Raw genomic sequence first — 27,029 nt, 5'->3', positions numbered from 1 at the left:
GAAAGCATCTAGAACTAATGCCTTTTCTATATGTCAATGATCAAATTTTAAAGTTCTAAACATCATGGGATGAGACAAGAACCATATTCTATATTTAATCATCAGCTAGCAGGCTCAGCTCTTCAAAAGTTGTTATGCATACAAAACAGACTATACCTGTGTTTGCTGTCCATCTTCTGAACTCAGGAACTATTCTGCTTATGATAAGTTACTACTACTTATAAAAATTGTTTGAAAATGTTCACCTGCAGAGTTTCAACTGTTCACTGTGGAATTATTTGTTAAAAAAAAGTAATTGACAAGTCGTGTGTCAATTTATACTATGAAGCCATGTTTTATGAGTATGCACTCTGCCCATCCTGTGGCTTATATAAAGTTGGGTAACAGTTACGTGCTATAAGGTTATAAAAGTTACTGTGTACAACAATACATAAAGCTGAATCAATTTTTGCAAATCAAGATTGTATAACTGCATTTTTGCCTTTGGAAAGAAGTCAGTGTTTGCTACTAACTCTCTTTCCAGCTTTTTTTGCTGCAACGATCTTCTAGAAAACCATACCAGTTGTCAAACTGTTATGATGAGATTGCTTCAGAACATGAGTCTAACTGCACAGTCAATTTCCTGCTTCAACCTACTTAAGTTACTTTGCTGGACAATACCTCCAACTATTACACGTTGACTGTTTTCCCCCTCCCAGCATTCTCTGTAACAAAGAGTTTAAAAATGCAAAGGCATAACTAGAGGTATATGAAATGATTCAACAGTTAGGATACACAGGGTTTAACATATTTCAAAACCCATTAATTTGTCAATCATCGACTTGAGGGTGGATGCATGTTAATTAAAACAGGATAGGACATGTCTAGACTAGGAAAATGGGTCATGTTCAACAACACATTAGCAAAGAGTGAGAAATGCCAGTTTCTAAACCAAATCAGCCCAACTGGCTTCAGAACTTTTGATTTTCGTTCTCTTCTAGAGATAAAACAAGCATCAGAAAGTTCCCAAATCACAATTCTTACCGTTTCTAGTTCTCTCAGAGATCTAGAGTGTCCCCCTTTAGTTAAAACATCCAGCAAACCATCAGCCATTACACATGGGTAGTCTTGAGACTTTGCCAAAAAATCATGAATACTGAAAGGTAATTACAAAGAAATCAATTTCACATCAAGCATAGATGACAGAAAAAAGCCTGTAAATGGTCAGTATGTCAAACCACCATACTGAACTTTGAAAATGAATCCCTTGCCGGTCTTCTAATATCAGCAATCTAACAGGTTTACTTTTTGTTTAATTAGCCAAGGCTTTTGTAGCCTGTGGACTAACTTAGATTCCCAAGTAGCCTAAAATGCAACTGAATAGTGCTTTAAGGAGCAAGATCTCAAACTGCAATCAGTTTTGCATGTTTGATAGTCATTATTGCTATTGCACTTCTTTAAACAATTCAGGTATTTGAAGTGAGCTATATCATGGAGTATTAACAAGACTAGAAAGTTTTCTAATTTTCTTTCAGGAAATGCTTCTAAAGCACATCAAGACAAAGGTGTATTCATAACTGTATCACTATGCCATGAGCATTTATTTCAAGGGTGGTTATAAAAGATGCGAGATAGTTACAGCCATTTTGCTCAGTATAATAAATCTGATCATTATCATTTCAAGCACTATATACATTATATTTGAAACTGAAGTTTGTGTAGCACTGAGATGTCCCATAGTTACCACCATGGTTCATGAACTGACAATTGACACCAGTGGTAAAGGTGCCTCATGTCTAACACGATAAAATCGGGTTCCTTAGAAGTACTGTAATAAAAAGTATTCTGTCTAAACCTCTGTAGCCATCAACACTATTCTTCAGTTTCTGAACGGTATTAAAGCAGGATGGCACATTTTCTAAGATTTCAAAAACACGATGGTTTCACCAGTGAAATAAATGCAGGTGAGTGGATTTTCATTTTTTTATGAACATCTTTGTACACTAAGCATCTAGGGACTTCTACCAAGCATATCGCCATTGCATCCAAGTGCAAAAATACCTTTAGTAAGTATTTAACAATATAAGCATACAGAAATACAGTTAACTGAAAGAAAGCTATTAAGTTCTGAGGATACTAAGGTAGGTATGAAAAAGTGAAACCCAGATTATTTTTGAAGTCACTCATTAACTACCTTATTTATATAATGGGGGGTAGGAGGGGAGAATTAAGTAGTATTTTAAAATTAAACATGCAGATGTCCCTCAGACCTTCTGCATATTTATATACTTTGGATAGATAGCTTTAAAGAGTAGTTGTTAGAAAAGGTTTTGTCTTATTTTAAAGTAGTTATGGAATTACACATTGTTGGATTATGGCAATGGCAACTAAGCAAGTCAGTACAAAGATGACTCATTTATTTGCACAGAGCAATCGAACTAGTTAAAACAAATGAAAAACTATCAATTTATGGCAGTCTGAAAAGCCTGAAAAATACAGTCTTCCAGCATCAGTCAGTGTTACCTTTGCAATGCAATTGTTGATTTCATGCTCTTCATGGATTAAGAGTATCAAACTCCTTAAGATTGCCCTTCCCTTGCTAATGGCACAGATGCATTGTTATTAAAGGAGCTATGTCTTAAAAATAGCACCAATTTTAAAAGGTAGAATAGGTGGACTATGAGGAAGTACCAGAATCTTGTTTGGTTTCATTCAATATGCAAGACACAGCCTTAACCATAAATATTTGACTACCACAACTGTTTTATTCAAACTACTTCAGAAACTTTAACTTAAGATAAGTTTGCCTTATTTCTAAAGGTAAGCATACTAGATGAAATGGGATCTCTTCATCACAAAGGAAAATTCTGCTTTGCATGAGGAAAAACTGATTATCTAATGAGTACAAGATGAATGGGGAATTAGATGCTGCAACTGCTACTGGTAGGGAAACAGGCGGGGTGAAAGTGAGCCAGTACGGAGTACCAGTAAGAAGCCGGTACTGGCCCATACGCAGCCCGCGTTAAAGCCTCCTCTCTCAGTGGCCCTTTTAAATCGCAGCCGGGGGAAAGGCAGCAGCGTGGATGGGTTGGCTGGGGGAGGCTGACCCCTGGAAACAGGTATATTTGTTTTTTCCTAGATATGCATAGGTTACGATAAACAGTCTTTACAAAGTCTATACAAACTCTACTTACTCTCAAGATAACTTCAGTAATTGTCAAACTGGAATACAGCTCTTTGTTACTTACCTGAAACACTCTGGATTAGAATCTTCCCCGTATGTTGAATAGATTAAGTCAGAATCATCCTTGCTGATGTTTGCAAATGTGGAGTCATAGGCTGGAGCATAGGAACTGTAGGGCCCATAATTCAAGTATACCACTGTTGAATAATACAATATCACTAATTAGTCTTATCTTACATATGCACAATATCAGATTCTAACATTAGGAGTAACATTCAGTGTTGTAAAGTTGTCCCAAACAGGGAACCTTTAAGCAATGCATTTCTTACAAGTTTTTACTAATTTGTTGTATCAATTTAATTCCAAGAGTTTCTTACATACAAACATTCTATCAACTATATCTGGTTAAAGCACTAGAAAATATACAGAAGTACAGTCCTGCACTGGCAGGGATACAGACTAGATGACTTAAAAGGGATTTTCCATCCCATTTCTTCCCTTTGTAGAAGTTATTTGGCTTCTATGTGATACAGTCCCTACATAAAGCTGATTTCCCCAAACATTAAGGTCATGATTTTCTAAAAAGCATGATGTAAATATGCATGCCATCACTGACTGTGCACAAATCTGTATTTCCACGTAGACTTTAAGGCCAGAAGGGACCATCATGATCATCTAGTTTGACTTTGTGTACACTGGAGGCCACAGAACCTCACCCACCCACTCCTGTAATAGACCCGTAACCTCTGGCTGAGTTACTGAAGTCCTTACATCATGGTTTAAAGACTTCAAATAGGAGAGAATCCACCATTTACACTTGCAAGAGACCCAGGCCCCATGCTGCAGAGGAAGGTGAAAAACCCCAGGGTCTCTTCCAATCTGATCCAGAGAAAAATTTCTTCCCTACCTCAAATATGGTGATTAGTTAGACTCTGAGCATGTGGGCAAAACCCACCAGCCAGACACCTGGGAAAGAATTTGTTGTAGTAACTCAGAGCCCTCCCCATCTAGTGTCCGATTACTGACCGTTGGAGATATTTGCTGCTATTAGTTGCAGATCAGCTACATGCCACAGTAGGTAGTCTCATCATACCATCCCCTCCATAAACTTATCAAGCTCAGTCTTGAAACAAGTTAGGTTTTTGCCCCATTGCTCCCCTTGGAAGGCTGTTCCAGAACTTCACTCCTCTGATGGTTAGAAATCTTTGCCTAATTCCAAGTCTAAACATGTTGATGGCCAGTTTATATCCATTTGTTCTTATGTTCACACTGGTGCTTAACTTACATAACTTCTCTCCCTCTCTGGCATTTATCTGTCTTATGATTGTTCTCTCTAAAAAAAAAAATCTCACTTCAGCCTCTGTTTGGTTAAGCTAAACAAGCCAAGCTCTCTGAGTCGCCTCATAAGGTAGGTTTTCCATTCCTTGGACCATTCTAGTAGTTCTTCTCTGCACCTGTTTCAGTTTAAATTCATCTTTCTTAAAAATGGGAGACCAGAACTGCACACAGTATTCCAGATGAGGTCTCACCGGTGCCTTGTATAATGGTACTAACACTTTCCTATCTCTAATGGAAATGCCTTGCCTGATGCATGCTAGGACTGCATTAGCCTTTTTCACAGCCACATCACATTGGTGGCTCATAGATCAACCAATACACCCAGTACACGTGAAAAGGAACCACTGTGCCGACGTGACCATTTGCATCTGTAAGTATGTACATTTTTGCATGTGCAGTTTAGAAAATATTTTAGATCTGCTTAAGTAGTTATTTGATAGATAATATATGAAGAGGATATGTAATATTCTGCTTCAAAGAACAACTGAGAATACTACGATTTAGCTCTAACAGCTGCATAAAACCCAGTTTCAAGCTATTTGGTTGGCTGTCGTGAGGTTTAAATACCTAGCTTAGAGGAGCTACTGCTGTTTTTAAGAGAATAAAGGTTTAAAGAAAATATGTAGCATTCACCTGGAGTAACTTTGTTCCTTTTGTCTTCTTTGAACCCCTGTAACGTATTAACTCCTGACTGTAGTCTTCCGGCTGTCATACCTAACTTCATAGGGCTGTAACCTGGTTCTACAATACAGCATATCACAACACAGAAGTCACCAAGGAATAGTTAACAACTTTAAACAGATGCAAAATGTCCAACTTAATATGGGAGTTCAGTGCACAAATTCTGTCAGTCTGCAATTTCCAAAGATTTAAGTTCAAACTATATAGATACCAAACAAAATAAAATAAATCAGGTGTTCTCAAAATTGCATCAGCTCCCTGTCTGAGTGAGGCCATTATGAACAGCTATACCACTGCAAAAATTTAAGTAAGACAGACCCAAATAAGACCAGTCTCTGATTAAACATATTTAACATTAAATACATAAACAAACATGAATATATTTACCAGTAATACTAGAAAGAGTTACTGGGTAAACAATTACCACCACCTTCCATGGAAAATTCATTGCTAAGATAAAGTTCTTTCCCTCCTCCTCAAGCTACACTATCTGAGATAACATAAAAGAAGAATTCACATGGAATGTAACAGAACTTGGACCCCAATTCTTCACTCTTGACAAGTTCTGCTTGGTGCAGAAACCAGGGGAGGGGAAGGGACAGCTTTATGTCATCTTTATACTTCCTCCCGTTCAGGGGCTAGGCAGGGACTAGTGCAGCACTGGCACAAGTTGGGAATAGCTAAAAACTCTCTCCATGCCCCCTTTTAGCTGGAAATGCTCCCTAAACCACATGGCAGGGAGGGGAATGACACTACACATCTAAGCGCAGGTCTACACTATAGCGAGGATCAACGGTCCAAGATCGATCCACCCCCCAAAATGACTGCAGATCGCTCTCCAGTTGGTCCCTGTTCTCTACCCCTGACGAGAAGAGTAAGGTAAGTCGACGGGAGATTTTCTCCCGTTGACCCCCGGCGATGTAGACCCTGCGGTAACTCGACCTAAGGTACGTCGACTCCAGCTATGTTATTCATGTAGCTAGAGTTGCGTAGCATAGGTAGAATTACTGTGGTAGTGTAGACTTAGCCTAAGTTATCCAATGATTCCCTACTGGCTTGTGTCAGCAGGTTTGCAGCTCCTCTACACCAATGGAGACATGTATATAACTGGTGGCAGCTGAAGCAAACACCAAGAGTGGGTCTAGCAAATGATAATTAACATGCTCAACAGACAAACATACCTCCTGCATTAGGGTCAAATGGATTAAGAAGTCCCAGTGTTGTTGTACCATCTGGTTTTCTTCTTTCAAACTCACACTGAAATCAAATTAAATTATTAGAAAACATTTGATTTTACAAACAACTTTGGATTCATAATATCTGAACTGATAGGAAGTTAGTTTTTAAGAGTTTTATATGGTATTATAGGGAAAATTTTCAGTGATGCATAGAGTATTAAGAGATCAGATTTGACCCACAAACATAAATGTTACAGTAGCTTTGCTATTCTTATGCTTATTCTTCAGTTGATACCTTCACAGCTGGCCTAAACCCAATCATTTTAAATGGTAAATGTCAAAATTCATCAGGTTTAAAAAAAAAAGTCTACAATTTGTAACTGCCCCAGTTACCAATTTGTGAAAATTTCTAATTTCATTATTAATAGGGCAAATAGAAATTGTTGTTGTGAAAGATTGAACAGATTTATTGTGTTAGATATGACTAATAATGAAAGAGCTCTGTATAGCTTGAAAGTTTTTCTCTTTCATCAACAAGGTACAAAGGAATAATATATCTAGGAGGCTGCATTCAAATATTTGGTCTCAAATGAAATGGGCCTGTTTGTGTTAGTCTAGTGTCTTTAAAACCTGTCTGCAGCACAAGATCCCTGTATCACTGGATACAGTTAGTAGTCTTTGACTAGAATGGATTATTCTGAAACAATGTTTTTTGCATGGTAGGGTTAAAATGTTTTGAGGTTCTGCACTGTACCATTTACTATAAACTTCAAGTGACTCAATATTTAATCTTTGATTAAAACTGTTTCTACCAGTTTTGCATGACTGAGCTCTAAAATTCATTCAAAATTTTATTTCAACTGAAGTCAAGAAGTATAAAGGCCAACAGCAGAGATCTTATTTAGTTCATCAAGTTCAGTAAAAATTCAGCTAAAAAGTACTTTCTTCAACTTCCTGTGTTTAAAATGTTAGATTCGAATCAAGATTAAACACAAGTAAAACTCCATGCAAATTATAACATTGTTACACTCAGAATTTCAAATGCTACACAATGTTAAATGGGCATTTCCCAAAAAGTAAACAAATTGGTTTCCAAATCCACCCAACTATTCACCTGACTGTTCACAAGTCTTCTTGTTAACTTTCCTCCAGATTCTCTAATGATACGATCAATCTGCTCCTGTTCCCTTTCTAAGTTGTTATTCCTTATTTTTTCTTCAAGTAGATCTTTGTCTTTCCTGCAAATAAATACAGTTTCTCACATTATCTGACTTAAACTAGCAAAGTCACTGAATCACAAGTATTGGCAAAGGTTCAATGGAGAAACAGTCTCACGTGTCAGACTATTACACCATCGGTTTAGAATGTCGAGTACCTGGTATGTACAAAGGAATCCAGTCTGAGCAGGTTTAAACAGGAGAAAATATGCATTACGAAGCTGTGTCTATAAGTAAAGATGGTTGGTAATTTTTCACCAAAATGTTTTTTCACTCAAAAATGCCAGTACATCAAAACTGAAACTGTTTGCAGGAAAGAGCCTGTTTTGACACATTTTCCATCTTGAAAAAATGGATGAGTTTCAAATTGTCAAAGTGGCCCATTTTGACATTTTCAAAATGAGAAATATTAGTTTGGTTTGGACTGAATTACTTTGTTTTGATATTGAATTTATATTAGAAAAGTTAAGAAAAGTCAGAATTGAAACAAAATGTTTTGATTGATCCAAAATGGATTTTTTTTTCACATTGTTGGATTGTAAAAAATGTTGAGATTGATTTTGTCGTGATTCAGGATGGAAAATTTTCGAAATCTCAGATTCTTGCTGGACAGGAATACTTTTTCCTGCCCAGCTCTATCTATAAGCCAGAGAGTGGACTTATACAAATAATTTGGTTCTCTGTGTGCTAGTCTCTCTACAGCTGTCTTCACACATGGGTTTCTCCAGTTAGAGATTTGTCAGTTTGGGTCACTGCCATGTTTTACAGTTGCATTACCATAAACTAAAAAGAATAGTTTTGGTACATTTATTACAACAGTTTAAACTCTGATTTGCTGGAGCTATGTTGTCATATCTTGAGTACCAACATTCAGAAGAACGAAGCCACTGCTTGGCAAATGTTTTGAAGTATTTGAGAATATTTCAATATAGCAGAACTGTTGCTGTTACACGCACTCTCTGCAGCGTTTAAGACATATCTGACAGCAAAAATAGCTAGTAGTTGCCAGCTGAAATTCTCAATAGACAACATTTTGTAAAGTGCATCAAAACGTTGAAAAGTCATATTTGCCAGCTTGCACCAAACTGGCATTACTTGAGAGTGAGAACAATTACACACACACACAAAAAACCTGCAAAAAATCTTGAAATGAGTAAGTCTTGGTGCATAATTACCCTGATAATGCAAAATGAAGACCTTTTATAAAATGAAAAAAATACAATTATTATTTTGGCCAAAGGAAAGGGCTAGAAGAAAAAGGAATGGAGGAACACACAAAAGTAATTTCCCAGAGTCTAGGAATCAGAGTTTCTTGGTCCATAAACAGTGCCAGAAATGTAACAGGCCATGTCCACTGATGTCTAAGAACACTTTCTTTCAATGGAATTAGAGTGGGTAACTATAATCATTATTTAAACAATACTTTACTTTTTATGCTCCTTGTTGGGGGTTTTGAATGCTTTGATGTCAGCTTCCATAGAGTCTTCTTTGTCTTTCCCAAGAAGATTGTCATCCTCACCATTTGGCTGTAATTCCATCCTATCTTTTTGCTTTCTGCTCTGCTGCAGGTCTGCCATGAAATCGATACTCTGTTTTAGGCTCTGTATTCTCTCCTAAAAATATACAAGGGATATTTTCATTTCACATCTACAATTAACTCTTTCATAACCTGTTCACAAAGATTTAAGTTAAATGCTTTTCTTTCAACACTATCAACTAGAAAAGACAACTTGGGTCATTAGCTGGTCAATAGATTAATATGGACACTGTGTTTAATAGGTGATCTGGCAACAGTACTGAAGCATGATACTTAAAATAATGGAGTGAGACTCAATTCCATTATAGCATTCAGTAGAGAAATATTACATTTTCACTAATTTACGTGGGATCCATATAATGAAAAACATGGAGAAAGGGGTCAAGAGGAAATGTGTACTTAAGTGATATCGCTGTTTACAGATGGGTGCAATTCTAGTAGCCACAAAAAGTTATCAGCTATAACAAAGTAACGCCTGTGGCCAGTTAAATTTTATGTCAAGGTGTTTCTTTAAAATAATAGTCAATGTTAACAGTGCTATTTTACTTATCATTATGTAGTGTTAGCAACTAGCCAAGAGCAGGTCTACACTAGAAAGTTTTACTGGCATAGTTGTGTTGGTTAGGAACATATTGGGGGGGGGGGGAACCCACCCCCATCCCTAACAAACATAGCTGTGCTATGCTGGCAAAAGCCCTAGTGTAAATGCAATTATAAAGAAGTCATTTTGCTGATATAGCTTATTCTGAGTGGGGAACTGGTTTAAGGTATTGAGGTAAGAGTTCTGTGTCTCCATTTTGGGACGATAGGCATGACTATACAGCTCTTCTAATATATCTATACTCACAAACCCTTTTAAGTGTAGACAAGGCCTAAGACATTAAACATCCCGTGCATCATTAAAATAAACTGACATCTTAGTTTAGCATGGAGAAACCATCTTAAACATAGCTTAACCTTTTGCATATGAATCAAAAGCAGGATGTGTTTTGTTTTGTTTTTTTGAACAAGTTAATTTTGCAGGAATCTATGAAAGAAAACACAGTGAAGAAGCTGCTGTTTAATGAACTCCTGAACATGATTGTAGAGGATGTTCTTGTATGTAATTTCATGTTTTGTTATAAAGTAGCATACTTTTATTAGTTCCATTCAAGAAACCAACCCAGGAACTGTTACAGCCTTCAGAAAAATAAAATGATTCCACTCTCCCCACCCAACTATTTATGGGAGTGTGGAACACTTCTCCCAATCTCCAAGGTGAACATTAAAGCAATAAAATGTTGTGCAGTTATGTCAATATAGCGTGAGTGTAACAGCTGGGTTTTGTAGACAAAGGGAAAGGGGATTTTTAGCGGTGACACATTTTGATGTTTCTATTTCCATCCTATTGCGAAGAGCTGAACAAGAACAGAGCAATTTTTCTTTTTAAATTTTCAGTAAGATGATGAATGCTTCCCAAGCAGGGTCAAGAAGGAGAAAAAGTAATGCAGGAAGGGTCGGGCTCTTGAGCAAGAAAATCAGTGTTATTAAATTAAAAAATTGAAAACAATGAAGACAGTAGAATCAGCCACAGAAAGAAAAAGACTGCATAAAGGTGTTGCTGGCTTTTGTTTGTTTCTCATCTTTAAACTTTTTTTGCTGTATACTGGAAATCATAGTTTGTTCAGAGCAAAACAAATGTAGTGACTTAACAGATGTACCATAAAACAGGTTTTAATCAGATTATATTTAAGAAAATCTCAAAGTAGAATTTTTCTATCACTATTCCTTTAAGAAGCAACGTTATCCAGTGGATAGGGCACTAGACTAAGACTCAGGAAACCTACCACTGACCTGGTGTGACCTCAGGCAAATAACATCACCGCTTTGTGCCACTGTCTCCTATCCCACCCTTGGTTTATTTTGTCTATTAGACTGTAGACTCTTTAGGACAAGGACCGTTGTTTTGTGTTTGTAAAGAATCCTGCAGAATGGTTCTCTGGTCTAGTGTGGAACCCATAGGCACCACTGTAAAACAAAACTTACTTTAGATACCTACAATTTGTAAAGCACTAAAATGATCTAATACTAAACTAAAAACACAAAGGCAATACTATTATTAATGTTCTCTGTAGACTATTTTAATTTATACCAGTACAGATTTCTGTAATCCTATATTTAAGGCACATCCATCTGATCCATCTCTAATGTATTTGATACTGGATTTAATGTCTTAATATTTCATAGCTCCTAGTGACAAGGGTGCAAAAAAGCAACTCCTCCTTCCTATTTATAAGTTAAAGGGTGTGTTGATATTCCCCTCCCCAAGATGTTAGCAAAGAGGAGGTGGTCTGCAAATGGTACAAGGAAATATCAGGGTAGGGATAGAGGGGAAGCAATAGTAGAGGTGTTAGCAGGTTTTGGGGAAGGAACAATGGAAAGGTTTGTTTTTTTTAAGTTTATTTTGCCTCTTACATCTCAAAATTTTCTTTAGAGCAGCAGTTCTCAAGCTACAGGTCGGAACTCCAAAGTGGGTCATCATCCCCTTTTAATAGGGTCGCCAGGGCTGGCTTAGCCTTGCTGGGGCTCGGGGCCAGAGCCAAAGCCCGAACGCCGAAGCCTGAGTGCTTCAGCCCTGGGAAGCGAGGCTCAGGTTACAGGCCCCCTGCCCGGGGCTGAAACCCTTGGGCTTTGGCCGCCTCACCCAGGGCAATGGAGTTCGGGCAGGGTCAGGCTTCAGTCCCCTCTCCTGGGGTCATGTAGTAATTTTTGTTGTCGGAAGGAGGTCGCAGTGCAATGAAGTTTGAGGACCCCTGGTTTAGAGCAATCTGCAGAGATATCAAATTGTTTCACTGGATCCTGTGAAAAACATTATTTCTAGCTCTCTCATTTTGTCTCCCACAAAATTATTGGTTAAAAGCGATATGTGACCATCACTAATGATGCTGTTTGACATCCTTTCCCCCCTTCCATATCCTACCCAGTAGTGTCTGAATTTCTCTCCTTTCATGCTGCTTGTTAAATTGTCTTCCTGTCTTATCTCACTTTTGCTCTTTGTTCCCTCTTTTTTTGAAAGAAGCAAATAGCATTTTACATTGAAAGGCTACAGAGGCGAACCTGCGTGATTCTAACTGATTTCCTTTTGTGGTCACCTTTATATGTAAACAGCAAATGTACCAAAGTGCTATTTTGGTTGCTGACATGAGATCTGAGGGAGGAAGGGCAACACTAGCTAGAGTAACTGCAAGATCCCATGTACTGTAGAAAACGGAGTATGAAGTATTATCAATAGTTAAAATCAAATACATGTAGAGCGCTCCCTGCTGTAAATAAGGAATTCTCTCCTTTAACATGTATCAAATTCAAGTTAATGGGTTGATATTTATTTTTTATGAAAAAGATTGGGCATTAATTTGACAAGTGCACTTGGTAAAGTAGAAGGGACAAGCAGTATCTCAGCACAAATGGTTTCAGAGTGTTTAAAATTTTTCATCCCTCTTTTATAGTGGTAAGTAGCTTTGGGAACTCTATTCTTCTAAATATAAAAGTGAAGTAGATACAAAGCAAAATAGCTTTTCCTAACTATTCTGTATTACATATAATAAAGGACAAAGTGCATTGCATACAGAAGTATAAACAGAGGGGTAGGGAGGTAACTTTAGCTCTGTATTGGTTCTGCTGAGATTGATACGGGAATACTATACACTTCTGGTTTCCCTGTTTTAAAAAGGATATTGAAAAAATGGAGAAGGTAAAGGAGAGAGCCACAAAAATGATTCGAGAGCTGGAGAAAATGCCTAATAGTAAGACCTGAAAAGCTCAATTGGTTTACCTTTTTAAAAAAAAAAGTGACTTGGTTATAGTATATAAGTACTTTCCCAGGGAGAAAACTGAATACTAAGGGCTCATGGAGAAAGCACAACAAAAACTAGTGGCAGGAAGCTGAAGCCAGACAAATTTAAATTGGAAATAAGGCACAAATTTTTAACTGTGAGGGTGATTGACTCCTGGAACAAACTACCCAGGAAAATGTTGGATTTTCCATCTCTTGGAGTCTTCAAATCAAGACTGCATGCCTTTCTGGAAGTTATGCTTTAGTCAAACATAAGTTATTGGGCTCAATACAGGGATAACCCGGTGAAACTTAATAGACTGTGATATACAGAAGATCAGATTAAATGATGTTACAGTCCTTTCTGGCCTTAAACTCTAAGAAAATGGATCCTATATTAAAAAAAAATATATGGATCCCACATATTTCACAGCAAAAGCAAGACTTCTCACTAAGTTTTGACCAATGAAATCAACATTTTTCCAGTATTTAGTATTTGTGTTCCGTATACAAATTCCCTATAACTGGAGTGGCTTATGAGAGAATAGTAAACTGTTTTCACTAAGTTATAATGAAGAAATTATGTCAAAGAAATACTATGGTTCCTTCTGCACTGTATCAGGCCCCAAATGACAAATCTTGCACCCCTTACAATATTATTCTAGTCCATCTTGAAAAGAAAGTTTGAGGATGTTCATGCAACTGTTAAAGTACAAAAAGAACAACTTCACTCTTTCAAGGCACTTAACATCCATATATATATCAATGTGCTTTATAAAAGATGGTAACTATAGTTTCACCACTTTACACATGAGAAGACAGGTCAGTAATAAACCAGAAACAGAACCCAGGTCTTAACTACAAGTCCAGAGCCCTATCCACTACTCCTTAATGTTATTCATTTACTATAAACCAAAAACCAAATAAAATAAGTTTGAGTGCAGCCTGTTATATTTCTCAATTAAAGACAAAAAAACCAAACTAAACAAAATTTTATTTAAAATTTTCATTACCTGGCTAAGTATTTTCATCCCTGAGTGCAGTAGTTTCTTTGCAGCTTTATAATAAATAGTCTCTGGTTTGTTGTAGATCATGGCATTAGTGCACATCAATCTGAAGTTGTCCTGTACAAAAAAAATTAATTAATTTTGAATGAGAGTTAAGTTAGATCATACAGGATGATCTACTAAAATAACTGGCTGCAATACAAGTGGTGTCTTGAGCTGAAGGTAACAAACAAATAGCTTCAAAAGCCTGTTGCAATTTCAAAGATATTTAAGTAATTAAATATGAAAAATAAACCTCTACCCCGATATTATGCTGTCCTCGGGAGCCAAAAAAATCTTACTGCATTATAGGTGAAACCACGTTATATCAAACTTGCTTTGATCCACCGGAGTGCGCAGCCCCGCTCCCCCGCAGCACTGCTTTACCGCGTTATATTCGAATTTGTGTTATATCGGGTCGTGTTATATTGGGGTAGAGGTGTATTAAGGTCAAACTTTTCAGAACATATACACAAATTGTCTAGATCCATATGTTGACACCTACATAAGCAGTCTGATATAAGATTTGTTGGGTGCTCAGGACTTCTGAAAAAAATCAGGCCATTTATTTAAGTACTTACTTATCGATGTAGGTCTCCATTTTTAAAAATCTTGGCTCAAATCCTTAAAACAGAGTTTTAAAATATATAAATACTTGACTGAATTGCACTTAGTCATTAAGATGTCAGTTGTGTCTCACTAGTATTTTAATGCGAAAAAGAAATACAGAATCCTAAGCTTAGCAAAGGATATCCAAAAGACTGTCTAACAAAGGATGAACTATGTCAGACTTTCTCTACATAGATGTGCTAGACCTCCCATTCAACCATCTACACAGAATGTCAAAGTTGAAATGAAAACTGAAGTTTTGGCACAAAATATCTTCCACTATGAATCAGTGCAGTTATGTGTGAAAGGCGAAGAACTCAAAAAGGCAGGGAGAGAGATTCTGTAGATCTGTGTGCCAGACTAATCTGAAGCAGCTGAAACAACAAAGGAATGTTTTCTTCAGCTTCAAAGCTCTGAGTGAGAACATATATTTGGGGAAAAAAAATAAAAGTTAACAGTAATCCAGATATTAGCTGCACAAATTGCAAACATGTTATAGTCAGAAACGGCAACTGAGGGCCCCATTTATACCCAGTCAGGCAGGTGAAGGGATACAGAGTATGTCTCCCTACCAATGAGCAAATGGTATTCTGTGCCATTACGAAAGTAAAACATATTATGCTACACTGAAAGTGACGCTGATTCTGCCTATATTGTTTCCACATCCTGATGAATAAAAGATGTTTTATAGCCTCAAAGTTTTCCAGGAAAGGGGCACAAACTAGAAAGTTAGCAGATCTTAAAAGGTGACACATAGCTCAGAGTTTTGGAACCCAAGCTCGCATTCCTCATTCACCCTAAACTGCTGGGAGTTTTGGTGTGCACGGAATACACGATCATGCCCTGAGGGCTCAATTTTGTCAAATTTAGCTTCTATGACTTTTGGCTCCTGGAAACTAATTACGCTTCTTCAGAGGAAATCCTCTTTGGCAGGAACAGGAGCGCTGAAGAGACATCATAGCACTGCAACCCCTTCCCTAGAGGTGGGTTCAACTTTACTCATCCCAGTTATGTCAGAGTTATGGCTGTTATCTGTCCCAGGTGTTTTGGATCATTGATATTCTTTGGGGGGTGATTCTATGTCCCACAAGCAATTATTCTGGGACATTTACAAATGCCCAATTTACTCTGAGAAGCCATGAAATATAAGTATGTCAATGTGACCCCCGAGTTTAACATGACTGTCAGAAGTAGCATCTTTAACCAATTTCTTGATAACAGTGAATTCCACTTAGCACGAGAGTTCCCCATATATACCAGCAAAAGGGCAGGTTCCTCTCTAACTCACTAGAGATCTTCAAAGGCACCAAAGCCTGCAGATTGGAACTCATCTCTTCTTGAGATGACAGGTTTGTTCTTGAGGCCAAAGCAATTTGACAGACATTTGACTACCTCTTTATTATTAATGGGAAGGTAAAGGCAATGCCAGGCATCGACAGCTTTCCCTGAAGATTATACAGTTGTACTTGTCAGACAGAAAACAGCAGTAAAAGGGCCATATGTGTATTACGTTTTTCTTTTAAAGACTTGCCATTTCGGGGGTGGGGAGGGGGAGTGGGAAATCTGATGGAGTAGTAACAGGTAGGCAAGGATGACAAGTTCATTCATCTCTATCCTTACATTTTCTGGTTATATGCAGTCCATTGTAAATTTTGCAGTTTTATTCTGAAATAAAGACACCAAATGGTTTTCTACTGACTTGCACATTGTGTTGTTTAAGAGTATAAGACTATATTTTGGGCTGAGATAAGATGGGTGATTTAATATCTTTTATTGGAGGAACTTCTGTTGGGGAGAGAGAGAAAGAGAAACTTTCGCGTCACACGAGTTCTTCAGTTTTGGTACTCGAATTACCTTTCCCCAATAAAAGATATTACCTCACGTCCTCTCTCTAATATCCTGAGACCAACATGGCTAACTACATTACATATTTTGGGTTCTGGAGGAGCTGTAAATATTTAACCCAATTAGCACAATTCTGAAAATTCACTGGGTTACATCCTACAAGCAAGCAGTAGACATAGAAGGGAAAAAAAAGTCCACTCAGACCAACAGGCAATCATTCATGAAACTGGATTCCAGTTATACCATATTAAAATATATATAACTTATTTATATTCGTATTCTAACCAATACTATACATATGTTTTTGCCATCAATTATTTTTTGAAAACAGGAAGTAATTTCTTTTTTATTTTCAGAACTTGTTTGCTTACAAGGTCAACAGAAAATATTGCTAAAGCCACATGTGCTGATTTCTGCCAATTTCATATATTCATAGAATATGAACATTTAAGGAAATGTGAATAAAAGGGAATAATCCCGTACAATGCAATTGCTTGTATCTCCATGCGTCATCATTTAATCCCTCTCTGTAGCAAAAATATAACTTATAAACACCTTTAATTCTTCTATGGACTGGTAGCCATTGTTCTTGATCTTCTCTTTCATGGTACTAAAATCCATTGGGTGTTTAATGATCATGGAGTAGCCAGGAGCAATAAAGTCAGTCACAGGAAATGAAAAGAAGGCATTTGGATCCTTTCTGTTAAGATATGAAAAGATGCGCTCTTTATATTTTATTTTTATAACAAAGAAGATATTGAGCTTGGAATTAAATAGAAGAGAAGACTAAGTTAGATATACTGTATATCTAACTCTGAGTTTGGAAGAGTGGGAGAGAACCTGAGAATTTAGGGTGGTTAACAAAGCTAGCTCTTTAACCTGATACCCCGTCATCTTCATATTTGTTTGCCAGGCACAGACAGTGAACCTCTCCCCCAAATTCAGAGTTAGCTGGAGAAGGTTTAAATTAAGAGCATTTATGCTTGATTTGGTCCTTCCTGCAAAACTGTAACAACCCACCACCACCACCTGGGAATCTGAATCTCTTATTCAAAAGATGATCGCTTATGCTTTAGAAAGCTATTAATTTGTATGTGCATTTACCTTTTTACTTTAAAGACTGAGACTACACAAATTCATATTCAGTTAGATGAGGTTGCAATTTTGACAGAATGCTAATTAAAAATTCTTGCTTTTCTCTGAAAGCAAATATTTTATGACATACAAGGGACACATTTGTGTTGAGTTCAGTATATTTGCCATACTGTTTCCTTTTAATAGTCTTTAAAACTTAATAATTAGAGGTATTAAAATAAAGTGCAAGTCTTAGGAGAAATTACCAAGCACTGTGACATTCTGCTATTGGTAGTTAAGTTTATAAATAGCCCTGTAAGTTCCCCTCACTTCTGATTTGTATGCAGCTGTAACCCTAGAATGCATAGGTAATATTACCAACAAAAAGAGGGTCACTGTCAATTTATGTCTTCTTTATAGAATATCCTACAAATTGCCAATGAAAGCAAATAAAATGCTGACATTTAAATGCTTGACAGTTTGTAGTTCTGCTGCTGCTGCCAGGCAAAATATTTATCAAGCACTTTAAAATTGACCAAGCTTGTTAATAGGCCACATAGCTTAAACATTTTCAAAGCTGCTATACCCTTTAGCAACTAATGTTTTGAATTTCCATTTCATAGTCCTGATAGAGCAAGTACTCACCTCTGCAGCTGTCTAACGAGTTGATTCAAAGCTTCTTGAAGTGGTGTTTGTTCCACTTCTAGGGGGGGAAAAAAGTAAGATGGGGAAAAAAGGAAACTACAAAAAAATTGAAACTCTCCACCCCAAGATTATCATCTGGTTTTACAAAACTGCTGTACATTAGAGCATTCTGTCAAATATTAAGTTTACTGCCCTAAATGCACCGCAGCAAAGAGAGTAGGGGGTTGCCTTTCTAATTTGCCTTATTAAACACTGTAGTGATGCCTGTATACAAGCAATGAGCCTCACTTTGAAAATGCCACCATAGTAGCAGTATTTCAAAGTTCAGCTATTTTTGGATAGTATCAAAGGTCAAGTCATTTGATATGAAGATAACAGGTAAAATATTCTCAATTCAAGAAAATACTAGCCACCTTTTACAGGACATTATTTTTAAGGAACCAATTTCAGCTTTTAAAGCATCTCAACAAAAGTAATTAATTCTTAATTATTTCTACCTTCTTGTTTTGCTAAACTACTCGCCAGTGGTTTCTCTGGTGGCAATTCCAGTCTCACAGGAGTCTGACATTTCAGTTCTCTTTCTCCCTCGCTTTCAGCATGTTCCCGATCTCGCTTCTTTTTATCTTCCTAGAAAGAAAAAGATAAGCAATTTCAGTGAGGCTGTAGAAACTGCATTATTGTTGGCTAACTAATTCTTTGTTCAGATTATTTAAGATGGGAAACAAAGGACTGGAATATCAAGATTTCATGTTTCTAAAGGCACTGTCTCCACCTGCTGGAAGATAGAGTAATTCAGATAGCAGAATAACTACCATTTAAAGAGTCTTTTTACATGGTATTTGTGATAGAATTGAGATTTTTACAGAGTGACAGGAGCAACTTCATACACAGAGAATTCTCCCCAGAGTACCCCCACCAAACCCCCACCACACAAAAAACAACCAAACCTTCATGATTTAACTGTTCTCTTACACCTTACTGACTTAGATATTTCGGCTAGGTGAAGATTTTAACACTGAAGTACATAATGTAACAGTAACTACCTTTACTTTTCTCTTTCTTTTTTCTTTTTCCTCTCCAGGAATCTGTTTTTCTCCTTTCTTTCTCTTTTTCCTTTTCCTGTCTTTGTGTTTTTCATGTTCAGTTTTGTCTTCGTAGAGGCTTGAATCATGTCCTGAGCTTCCAGTAGAGAGTTCAGTGACTTCATTTCCTCCGACTTTTAGTACCAGCTTTAAGGGTTTTTCTACATATTCTTAAAGCATCAATGAAATGAGAAATATGATTAAAGCATAGAAATCAGAGAACATACTCTTATTTAGTCAATTTGGATAGTGTTCCAATATATATTTCTGACATTACAAAACTACTCCTGAACAGGTCTATAATTAATCAACATGAAATTACAATTAAAATCTGTCAAATTCAGTACATGGACCAAGGCTAATCAAAGCTCATGTCCAATGGCTTCTATGAGAATCAGTTTACACTAGGAACGACCTCCTCCCCATCCAGTATTGTACAGTTGTCTAAGACATTGTGGATGTTTTCCCCTTTCCCATATTCACTAGGTGTTGGCTACTGACAAAGGCAAACTAGATCCTGGGGAACAGATGATCAGATCCGGTTTGGTAAAACTGGCACTCCTATCGGTCTTTATTAAAATTGTTACATTTCATACAAATTAGACCAAATCAAAAATAGTTCCAGATGAAACTTACAGTGTTTTAAAGTAGAATCATTTTCAGATAAGTTCCAAAACAAATATGCGTTTTGTCCTGAGTCCAAGTCCACTGAAGTCCAAGGGCAGACCTCCCCACAATTTCAATTGGAGTGAAGGCGCTTAGGCCCAGATCAAAAGTAGTCAGGCACCTCTCTCACCTTATTTCCAAGTGGTTTTGTTTCTTATCTCTTCAGTGTGAGTCTCTACAACTAAGGGTACATCTACACTTAGGTTATGTCTCCACTGCACTCCCTACAGCGGCACAGTGCCACTACAGCAGTGCCATTGACAGGTACGTGCTGTAGCCGCTCTTTGTCAGCGGGAGAGAGCATGATCCTGACAACAAAATAAAACCACCCGCAACGAGGGTTAGTAGCTTTGTCGGAGGAAGAGCATCTTTTCCTTGGTAAAACTTTTGTTGGTCAGGGTGTGTTTTTTCACACCTCTGACCGACAAAAGTTTTACTGATGGAAGTATGGTGGAGGCATAACCTTAAAATTTAAAAATTTTATTAAGATGATAAAAAAAGTGAATGGTACACAGTTTAAGCACAGTAGTTTCTGGTTATCCGGGAATAACGTACAGATTATCGAGGGTGCAAAGTTTGGGTTAAGATTGGGTGGCATAAGGAATACATAATCTACAATATCCCTGATTGGGGGTAAAAGGTTGATGGGTCAAAGTACAGATATTGAGATATATGGGTATGAAGTTCATAAAGTGGCTACGTTCGGGTGTGGCGTATAATGAGTGGATATGATGATGAGGATGGATTGATCCACATTTGATGAGATTTAATGTTCAGGGAGTTTATGGTTCCAGTTCATATGATCCAACGGAGAAAGTCTCTTGGTCCCTTTCTCATAGTCGAAGAACGATGTCACTCTGGCTCACGCCTCCTGGTACTGTCAGTGGCTGGTGATGTGCTCGATGTAGATGACCCTGGACCATCGGATGGTGTCTGAGACCATGAGGCACCACATGAGCCGTGCGTAGCATTGACCGATCCTGCAGGTATGCAGCACACGCTCGTTGCAGGGGTTCCAGGCGCCCAGGGCTCCACTTGCTGGTCAACTCAAAGGCTTTACCCTGGTCCAGTTTACGCTTCAGGATTTCCACATGCAGCGAGTGGATGGCAGCTTCAGGGTCCTCTCCAGCAAGCCCCTGGCACTCGGGGTGACGATGGGGTTGTCGCTGGGCCTGATCTGCGGCACCCAGACTCCTAGCTCCTGGTGCTCCTCGCAGCACTCCCAGCAGCAGCCGATGCGCTTCCCCAGGCGATGCATGGTGTTGCGAGTGCAGGACCACAGTGAAGCGATGTCACGCCCATCCTGTCCGAATTCCCCATCCAGGGAGCCGCTCAGGAAGGTGGCGATGTCTTGGTTGGAGTGGGCTCTGCCAAGCTGCTTCTCTGTCACGTCATGCAGGGCGTTAGCCGTGATGTTCCTTACCATGGCATCGGGACATGTCAGCAGGCATGGGTGATCACCGAGATGTCGCACAGATCACCCATGCGGGGGATGCTGGTGCCGCCGTGCCTGTGGGCGATGTAGACCAGCTCATTGCTGGCTTTCTGGGGAAGGAACAGCCACTTCTTCACCAGCTGCCGGATGATCTTGTCTGCCTTGTTGAGGGGCACCTTTGCCACGGCAGATCCCCTTAGGGTGAAGGAGATGCGTGGGATCAGGAAGGTGTTCAGAGCATTTATCTTCTGCCACGGTGCCAGCAGGTGTTGGCGTGCCCAGGTGCTGGCATGCCTGCCCCTCTGCCAGGGGGATGACAGGCTCACCCTGTATCTGGAACCCCGTTGCCTGCACCGAGTCCCTTTTGCTGCCATCAATGTGCAGAGTTGCGCACTTCTTCACACTGAAGTGGAGCCCCCTCCAGTCGACAGCTCGGTTGGTGGCATCTAGCATACCTTGGAGGCTCTCTGGGTTGTCCACGGTCAGGACCGAGGTTGTCTGCATAAGCCAGGAGGCTTCAACCTCCACGGTGAGAGGGTGAGCAATCTGGGCCACTGGAGATAACTCGCAGCAATGGCTCCATGGCGAGGTTAAAGATGATGGGGCTGGGGGGACAGCCCTGCTTTACTCCGCTCCGGATCGGGATCTTGGCAGTCTCCCCTTTGATCGATCGGATGGTGGTGCTGCACCCCCATACAGCTCTTGGATCACACGAAGGAAGTTCTCTGGCATCCTGAACTCCTGGAGCAGGGCAAAGATGTGGTGGTGGGACATGGACCCAAAGGCATTAGCCAGGTCGAGCCACGGTACCGCGCACTGCCTCCGCACCCTTCTGGCCATTTAGCTGGGGGTTTGGAGGACGAAGTTGTGTTCATAGCAGCCCTCGCAGACACAAAGCCTTTCTGGACGAAGCTGACGGCTCCCCCGCTCACCGACCACTCCATGATCCTCAATGCCAGGCAGCTGGCATACAGCTTTGCTCCATGATGTACGAGGGAGATGGGCCTCCAGTAGCTGGAGTCGTCCCACTCACCCTCCTTGTACACCAGTACAGTCATGGCCTTCTTCCAGGAGCTGGGAGACCGGCAGAACCGCTTGCACTGGTTGAAGAGTGTGGCGAGGACCAGGCAGCCAGGATCTTGCTTTTTCAGGAGGCTTTAGGGGATGCCGTCTTTCCCAGAAGCTGTGTTTTTTGTTTTTGAGAGTCTGGCCATCACTTCCTTGGGCGTATAGTCAGTCTCCAGGACACTTGCGTCGTCGACACGAGACAGGGGCTGGAGGCACTCTGGGCGCTATGCGTCGTTCCAGGCTGTGCGGTCAAATACATCATGGAAGTAGCTGTAGGGACGCTCAGATGGGATTGTGCAGTAGGACGAGGGCCCAGCTAGGATTTCCCTCATGACCTTGGAGTGGTTCGCCTGGTACAGTTTTTGGATCCTGGAACCCACTGCTGGATTGTAGCAGCGGCTGGTGTTTCTACTTCTGGATCCCCTAGTGGTGGTGGTGTGATTTGGAGCAAATGTTCTGTGGGCAGGCGGGGCGTTCTCCTGGTTCAAACTCCTTCTGGGAGCAATTTCCACAGACAGCTCTCGGGTGAGCCTGTCTACGAGGAGGTCAAAGTCATCAAAGGAAGCTGCCGCTTGTAGCTCCTCAGTCCAGGCGGTCTGCCACGGTGTGGCAGCCCTCACCATCGGCTGCTGGTCCTCAGGATCCTTGACCTCATCTGGTGCAGGCTTTGAGCCTGCTGCGTGGTCGGCCTGCTGTCTCTCTCATAGGTCAGGATTCCCTTCGGTTGGGTACTGGGGCGGGATCTCTGGCAGGATGGTGGCGTTGCTAGTAGTCGGACAGATGTCCGGCTCGGGGGTTACTGGGACATTGCTGGTCCTTCTATGAGTGGCTGCTGCCTGGGCAGCTGCTGCTGGAGCGTGAGATCTTTCCGCAGGCAGTGCCCGTAGGATGGACTTGGGGGCCGTGCTGGTCCGTCTAGCGATGAAGGCCTGGTGCTTTGGTGTAGTGGCGGGGCTGGTTCCTCCAGTGACGGCTGGAGTTTGTAGGGTGGTCTGGGGTGTGGCGCTGGCTCCTCCAGTGGCTGGAGTTCGCAAGGCAGTCTGAGGCATGGTGTAGGCTTTTCTGATGGCTGGAGCTGGAAGGGCGGTCTGAGGGGCGGCACTGGCTCTTCCGGCAACAGGATCTCGAGCACTTATGCACGGGGGGGGCACTGATCCTTCTGGGGACAGGGACGTGTTGGACAGGTGGTGAGACAGAACTGACACGTCTTAGTATGGAGTTCTGCTTGGCGATATGTGAGGGTGAGACGGGCCTCCTGCTGGCGAGGACCTGGGAGATGTTCCCCGAAGCAGCAGGTACCTTCTTGATCGCAGCATCTTGTTCCGTTGGCCTGGTGACGGGGGCAGGCTTCTTGATGGCAGCTTGCATGGTCGGCTTTCTCCGTTGAGGCTCAGGAGCAGCGGGACGGCGTGCAGCAGGAGGGCTGGGAGCCGGGGCAGGAGACTGTGTTGTTCCCTTGAGGCATTTCTTGCAGGTAACTTGGTGCGTCTTGCATTGCTTCTGCGTCTCAAAGGGCAGGCTGCAGAGGGCACAGCTGAAGGCGACCTGCTTGTTGTGGCATCTCTTCACGTGCCTAGTGATGCAACTGAGGAGGTGGAAGCTTCGGGGCGGGGACCAGATGGGGAAGATGAGCACGTCCGCAGCGAGGGGATACTGCAGGTAGATGGTGTCCTCATTACCTTGCAGCGGGGGAGATCCAGCAGCCTCGGCGGAATCGCTGGCTGGTTCTCCCTGCTGTTGACGGGTGGGGTAGAGAGGACCGGCTAGGTGAGCATCCAGCAAGGTACTGGGGTCCCTCAGGGTGGTGTCTGAGGCCGGGCAGGCATCCGGTGAGGCACTGGTGACTCTCTAGGTGGTCTCTAGAAAGATGCTGGTCCCGTCTGTGGAGATTCCTCCCTGGATAGTGTGCAGAGCAGGGAGTGCACCACCACCGTCAGGGTCCTGGGCAGCTGGGGCGGTGAGAGGTGGTCGTGTTGGAGCACCTTGCAGCTGGAGAGCTGGGGGGCTGTTTGTTGGTGGCTGCTGAAGAGTAGGGGGCTGTCCATTGGCGGCTGCTGCTGCTGCGGAGCGGAGTGGATGTTCCTTCTGGTTGTGATGTCCCGACAGACTGGCCTCAGGATGCAGGATCTTTCTGGAGCAGCATTTCAGGCGGGATCCTTTGAGGAGGCACCGTTCTTTCTCTTCGTGTTGCTGGTCTGCGATGTCCTGGAGGCGCCAAGGATCTTCTTTGTAGTCATTGTTCGAGAGACCTTCTGTGGAGCAGCAACAGGGGCGTTACAAGTGCAGCTGGCAGTGTCTCAGGAGCAGAGAGAGAATTTTCTTCCAAAGTGTCAGCAGAGAAATACATCTTCAAAAATGGCAGCAGGAGAATCCATCTTCAGAGCAGGTGTTGCATATGTCCATCAAAAGAAATTAAACTGATAAGAACTGATAGTACACTTGATCTGAGCTACAGTGGTGCAGCTGCTTCAGCAGAGACATTACCTACCACTGTACCGCTTAGGCACAGACACTACCTACACCAATGGGGAGGGTGGGAAGGCGGGGGGAATAAAGGGTTCTCTCACTGGTGTAGATAATCCACCTCCCCAGGCAGCACTAACTAGGTCAATGGAAGAAAGTTTTTATATTGTCCCTATTCAGTGCCCACTGTTTGCAACCCTCCAAAAAGGTTACAATGTACATGCTATCAGCCTGGGCAGATAACTAACTTCCTATGTCTCAGAACAACTTCGTGGCATAAACAGTCTGCTCTTTAACAAAACCAGGCCATCTACACTTTTGAGCTGTCTAACCTAATACACAACACATGGATAATCTGTTCCCGATATTTCTTCGAGGGCCTTTAACAGAAATCCAGATCTTTTGTCCAGCCCAGCCACCCAGAACCCCAGAGGTAAGATGCGCTGAACACAGGACCCGAAACGTATCTGCAGTGTGGAGTCTCAATGAATCCACTGACCATAAAGAACAGAGCAGCCACCCCAGTATCTCCCCCCTCGCAAAAACACCCCCCACCTCCCCTCTTACTACCCCACCATTTTCTCATCTCCCCCCAAACTCCCATCTCCCTTCCCCCCAACTTACTATCCCGCCCATACACACACTCCCCATCTCCCCTCCTCCTGTTACTACCCCCTACTTCCCACAAACCCACTCCCCACCTCCCCTCCCCCCAACTTACTATCCCTCCCCCCCCAACTTACTATCCCTCCCCCCAACTTACTATCCCTCCCCCCACTCCCCACCTCCCCTCCCCCCAACTTACTATCCCTCCCCCCACTCCCCACCTCCCCTCCCCCCAACTTACTATCCCTCCCCCCACTCCCCACCTCCCCTCCCCCCAACTTACTATCCCTCCCCCCACTCCCCACCCCCCAACTTACTATCCCTCCCCCCCTCCCCTCCCCACCTCCCCTCCCCCCAACTTACTATCCCTCCCCCCCCGCCCCCCCTCCCCTCCCCCCAACTTACTATCCCTCCCCCCCCCTCCCCACCTCCCCTCCCCCCAACTTACTATCCCTCCCCCCCACTCCCCACCTCCCGCACACGGGGAGGCTCCGTTCTCCCTTAGGCGCCCCCCGTCTCTCTCGCTCTCCGGCCCTGGCGGCAGCCCCGCGCCCCGGAGCCAGGCGGCGCGTCACCTTCATACGGGTGCTTGTCGGATTTGTGCTTCTTGTGCTTCTTGCCCATGGCGCCCCGCGGCCGGCCCAGCGCCCGCTCCCCCGCCAGCTCCCTCCGTCACCCCGGGGACGCGCCCGAGCCCGCCCGGCCGCCCGCGCGCGCGGCAAGAGGGTAGCCGGCAGCGGAGAGCCTGCGAGCCACCGTGAGCGGCGCCCCCTAGCGGCCCCAGAGCGCGGCGCCCTCCCCGTGCTCTGTGAGCTCCGCCCGCCCCGGCGCGCTCGGCCCCGCTGCTGCCGCGGGTGGGAGGCGGCGGGTCCCGCCGGCTCTGGGCCGCGCTCCCGTTTGAAGCGGGGTGGGGGGACGGCAGTAGACGGGCCCTGGCGCCGGAGGGGTGGGGCACAGGCTGGGTGAGCGATCGGCGCCCATCCGGTGCCTTTTGGCCACGGCCACCCGGGGAGGGGGGGGCAAGTGGGGCAATTTGCCCCGGGCCCCGCAGGGGCCCCCACGAGAGTTTTTCAGGGCCCTGGAGCGGGGTCCTTCACTCGCTGCGGGGCCCCTGGAAAACTCTCACGGGGCCGGGGGCCCCAGAGCTTCTTCGGCTCCGGGTCTTCGGCGGCAATTGGCGGAGGGGGGCCCCCGCAGCGGGTCTTCGGGGCACTTCGGTGGCGAGTCCGGGAGCGGAAGGGCCCCCCCACTGCCAAATTACCACCGAAGCAGCCCCCCCCGCCGCCACCGAAGACCCCAGGCCCCCTGAATCCTCTGGGTGGCCCTGCTTTTGGCTGGCTGCTTTACAAAGGGCTGGTCTGTGCACCAGTAAATTAGAGCGACCCCTGTGGCTCCCACGTGTGAAAAATCCACATAGTTAAGCCGACGTCAGTCCCCTTGTAGACAGCACTAGGGCGGTGGAAGAATTATTCTGTCAACATAGCTGCTGCCTCTGGAGCAGACCCCTTCTTTGGGTACAGCAGATCTGCGCTTTGGAAGTGGGGGGGGGGGGAGCAGGCGAGCGG

The 27,029-nt window shown here is 42.5% G+C and overlaps 1 protein-coding gene across 1 annotated transcript in view; it reads right to left on the bottom strand.

Moving 5' to 3' along the window:
* The window catches only part of BRD7 (bromodomain containing 7), a 32,857-nt gene extending 6,666 nt beyond the window's left edge, over positions 1-26,191 (bottom strand). Inside the window, exons 1-12 of the mRNA XM_044987588.1 lie at positions 26,040-26,191; positions 19,188-19,396; positions 18,642-18,771; positions 18,145-18,202; positions 16,981-17,125; positions 13,939-14,049; positions 9,006-9,190; positions 7,475-7,598; positions 6,364-6,439; positions 5,135-5,242; positions 3,228-3,360; positions 1,024-1,135 (exon numbers count right to left, since the gene is read on the bottom strand). Of these exons, the coding sequence (XP_044843523.1) occupies positions 1,024-1,135; positions 3,228-3,360; positions 5,135-5,242; positions 6,364-6,439; positions 7,475-7,598; positions 9,006-9,190; positions 13,939-14,049; positions 16,981-17,125; positions 18,145-18,202; positions 18,642-18,771; positions 19,188-19,396; positions 26,040-26,088 (1,440 nt within the window). The 5' untranslated portion in view covers positions 26,089-26,191. The remainder of the gene's footprint in view (positions 1-1,023; positions 1,136-3,227; positions 3,361-5,134; positions 5,243-6,363; positions 6,440-7,474; positions 7,599-9,005; positions 9,191-13,938; positions 14,050-16,980; positions 17,126-18,144; positions 18,203-18,641; positions 18,772-19,187; positions 19,397-26,039) is intronic.
* Between the last annotated feature and the right edge of the window lie 838 nt (positions 26,192-27,029).

The sequence above is a fragment of the Mauremys mutica genome, chromosome 14 (assembly GCF_020497125.1).
Source record: "Mauremys mutica isolate MM-2020 ecotype Southern chromosome 14, ASM2049712v1, whole genome shotgun sequence".
Classification (NCBI taxonomy): Eukaryota; Metazoa; Chordata; order Testudines; family Geoemydidae; genus Mauremys; species Mauremys mutica.
The sequence above is the reverse complement of the archived record's forward strand: the minus strand, read 5'-3'. Positions and strand labels throughout refer to the sequence as shown.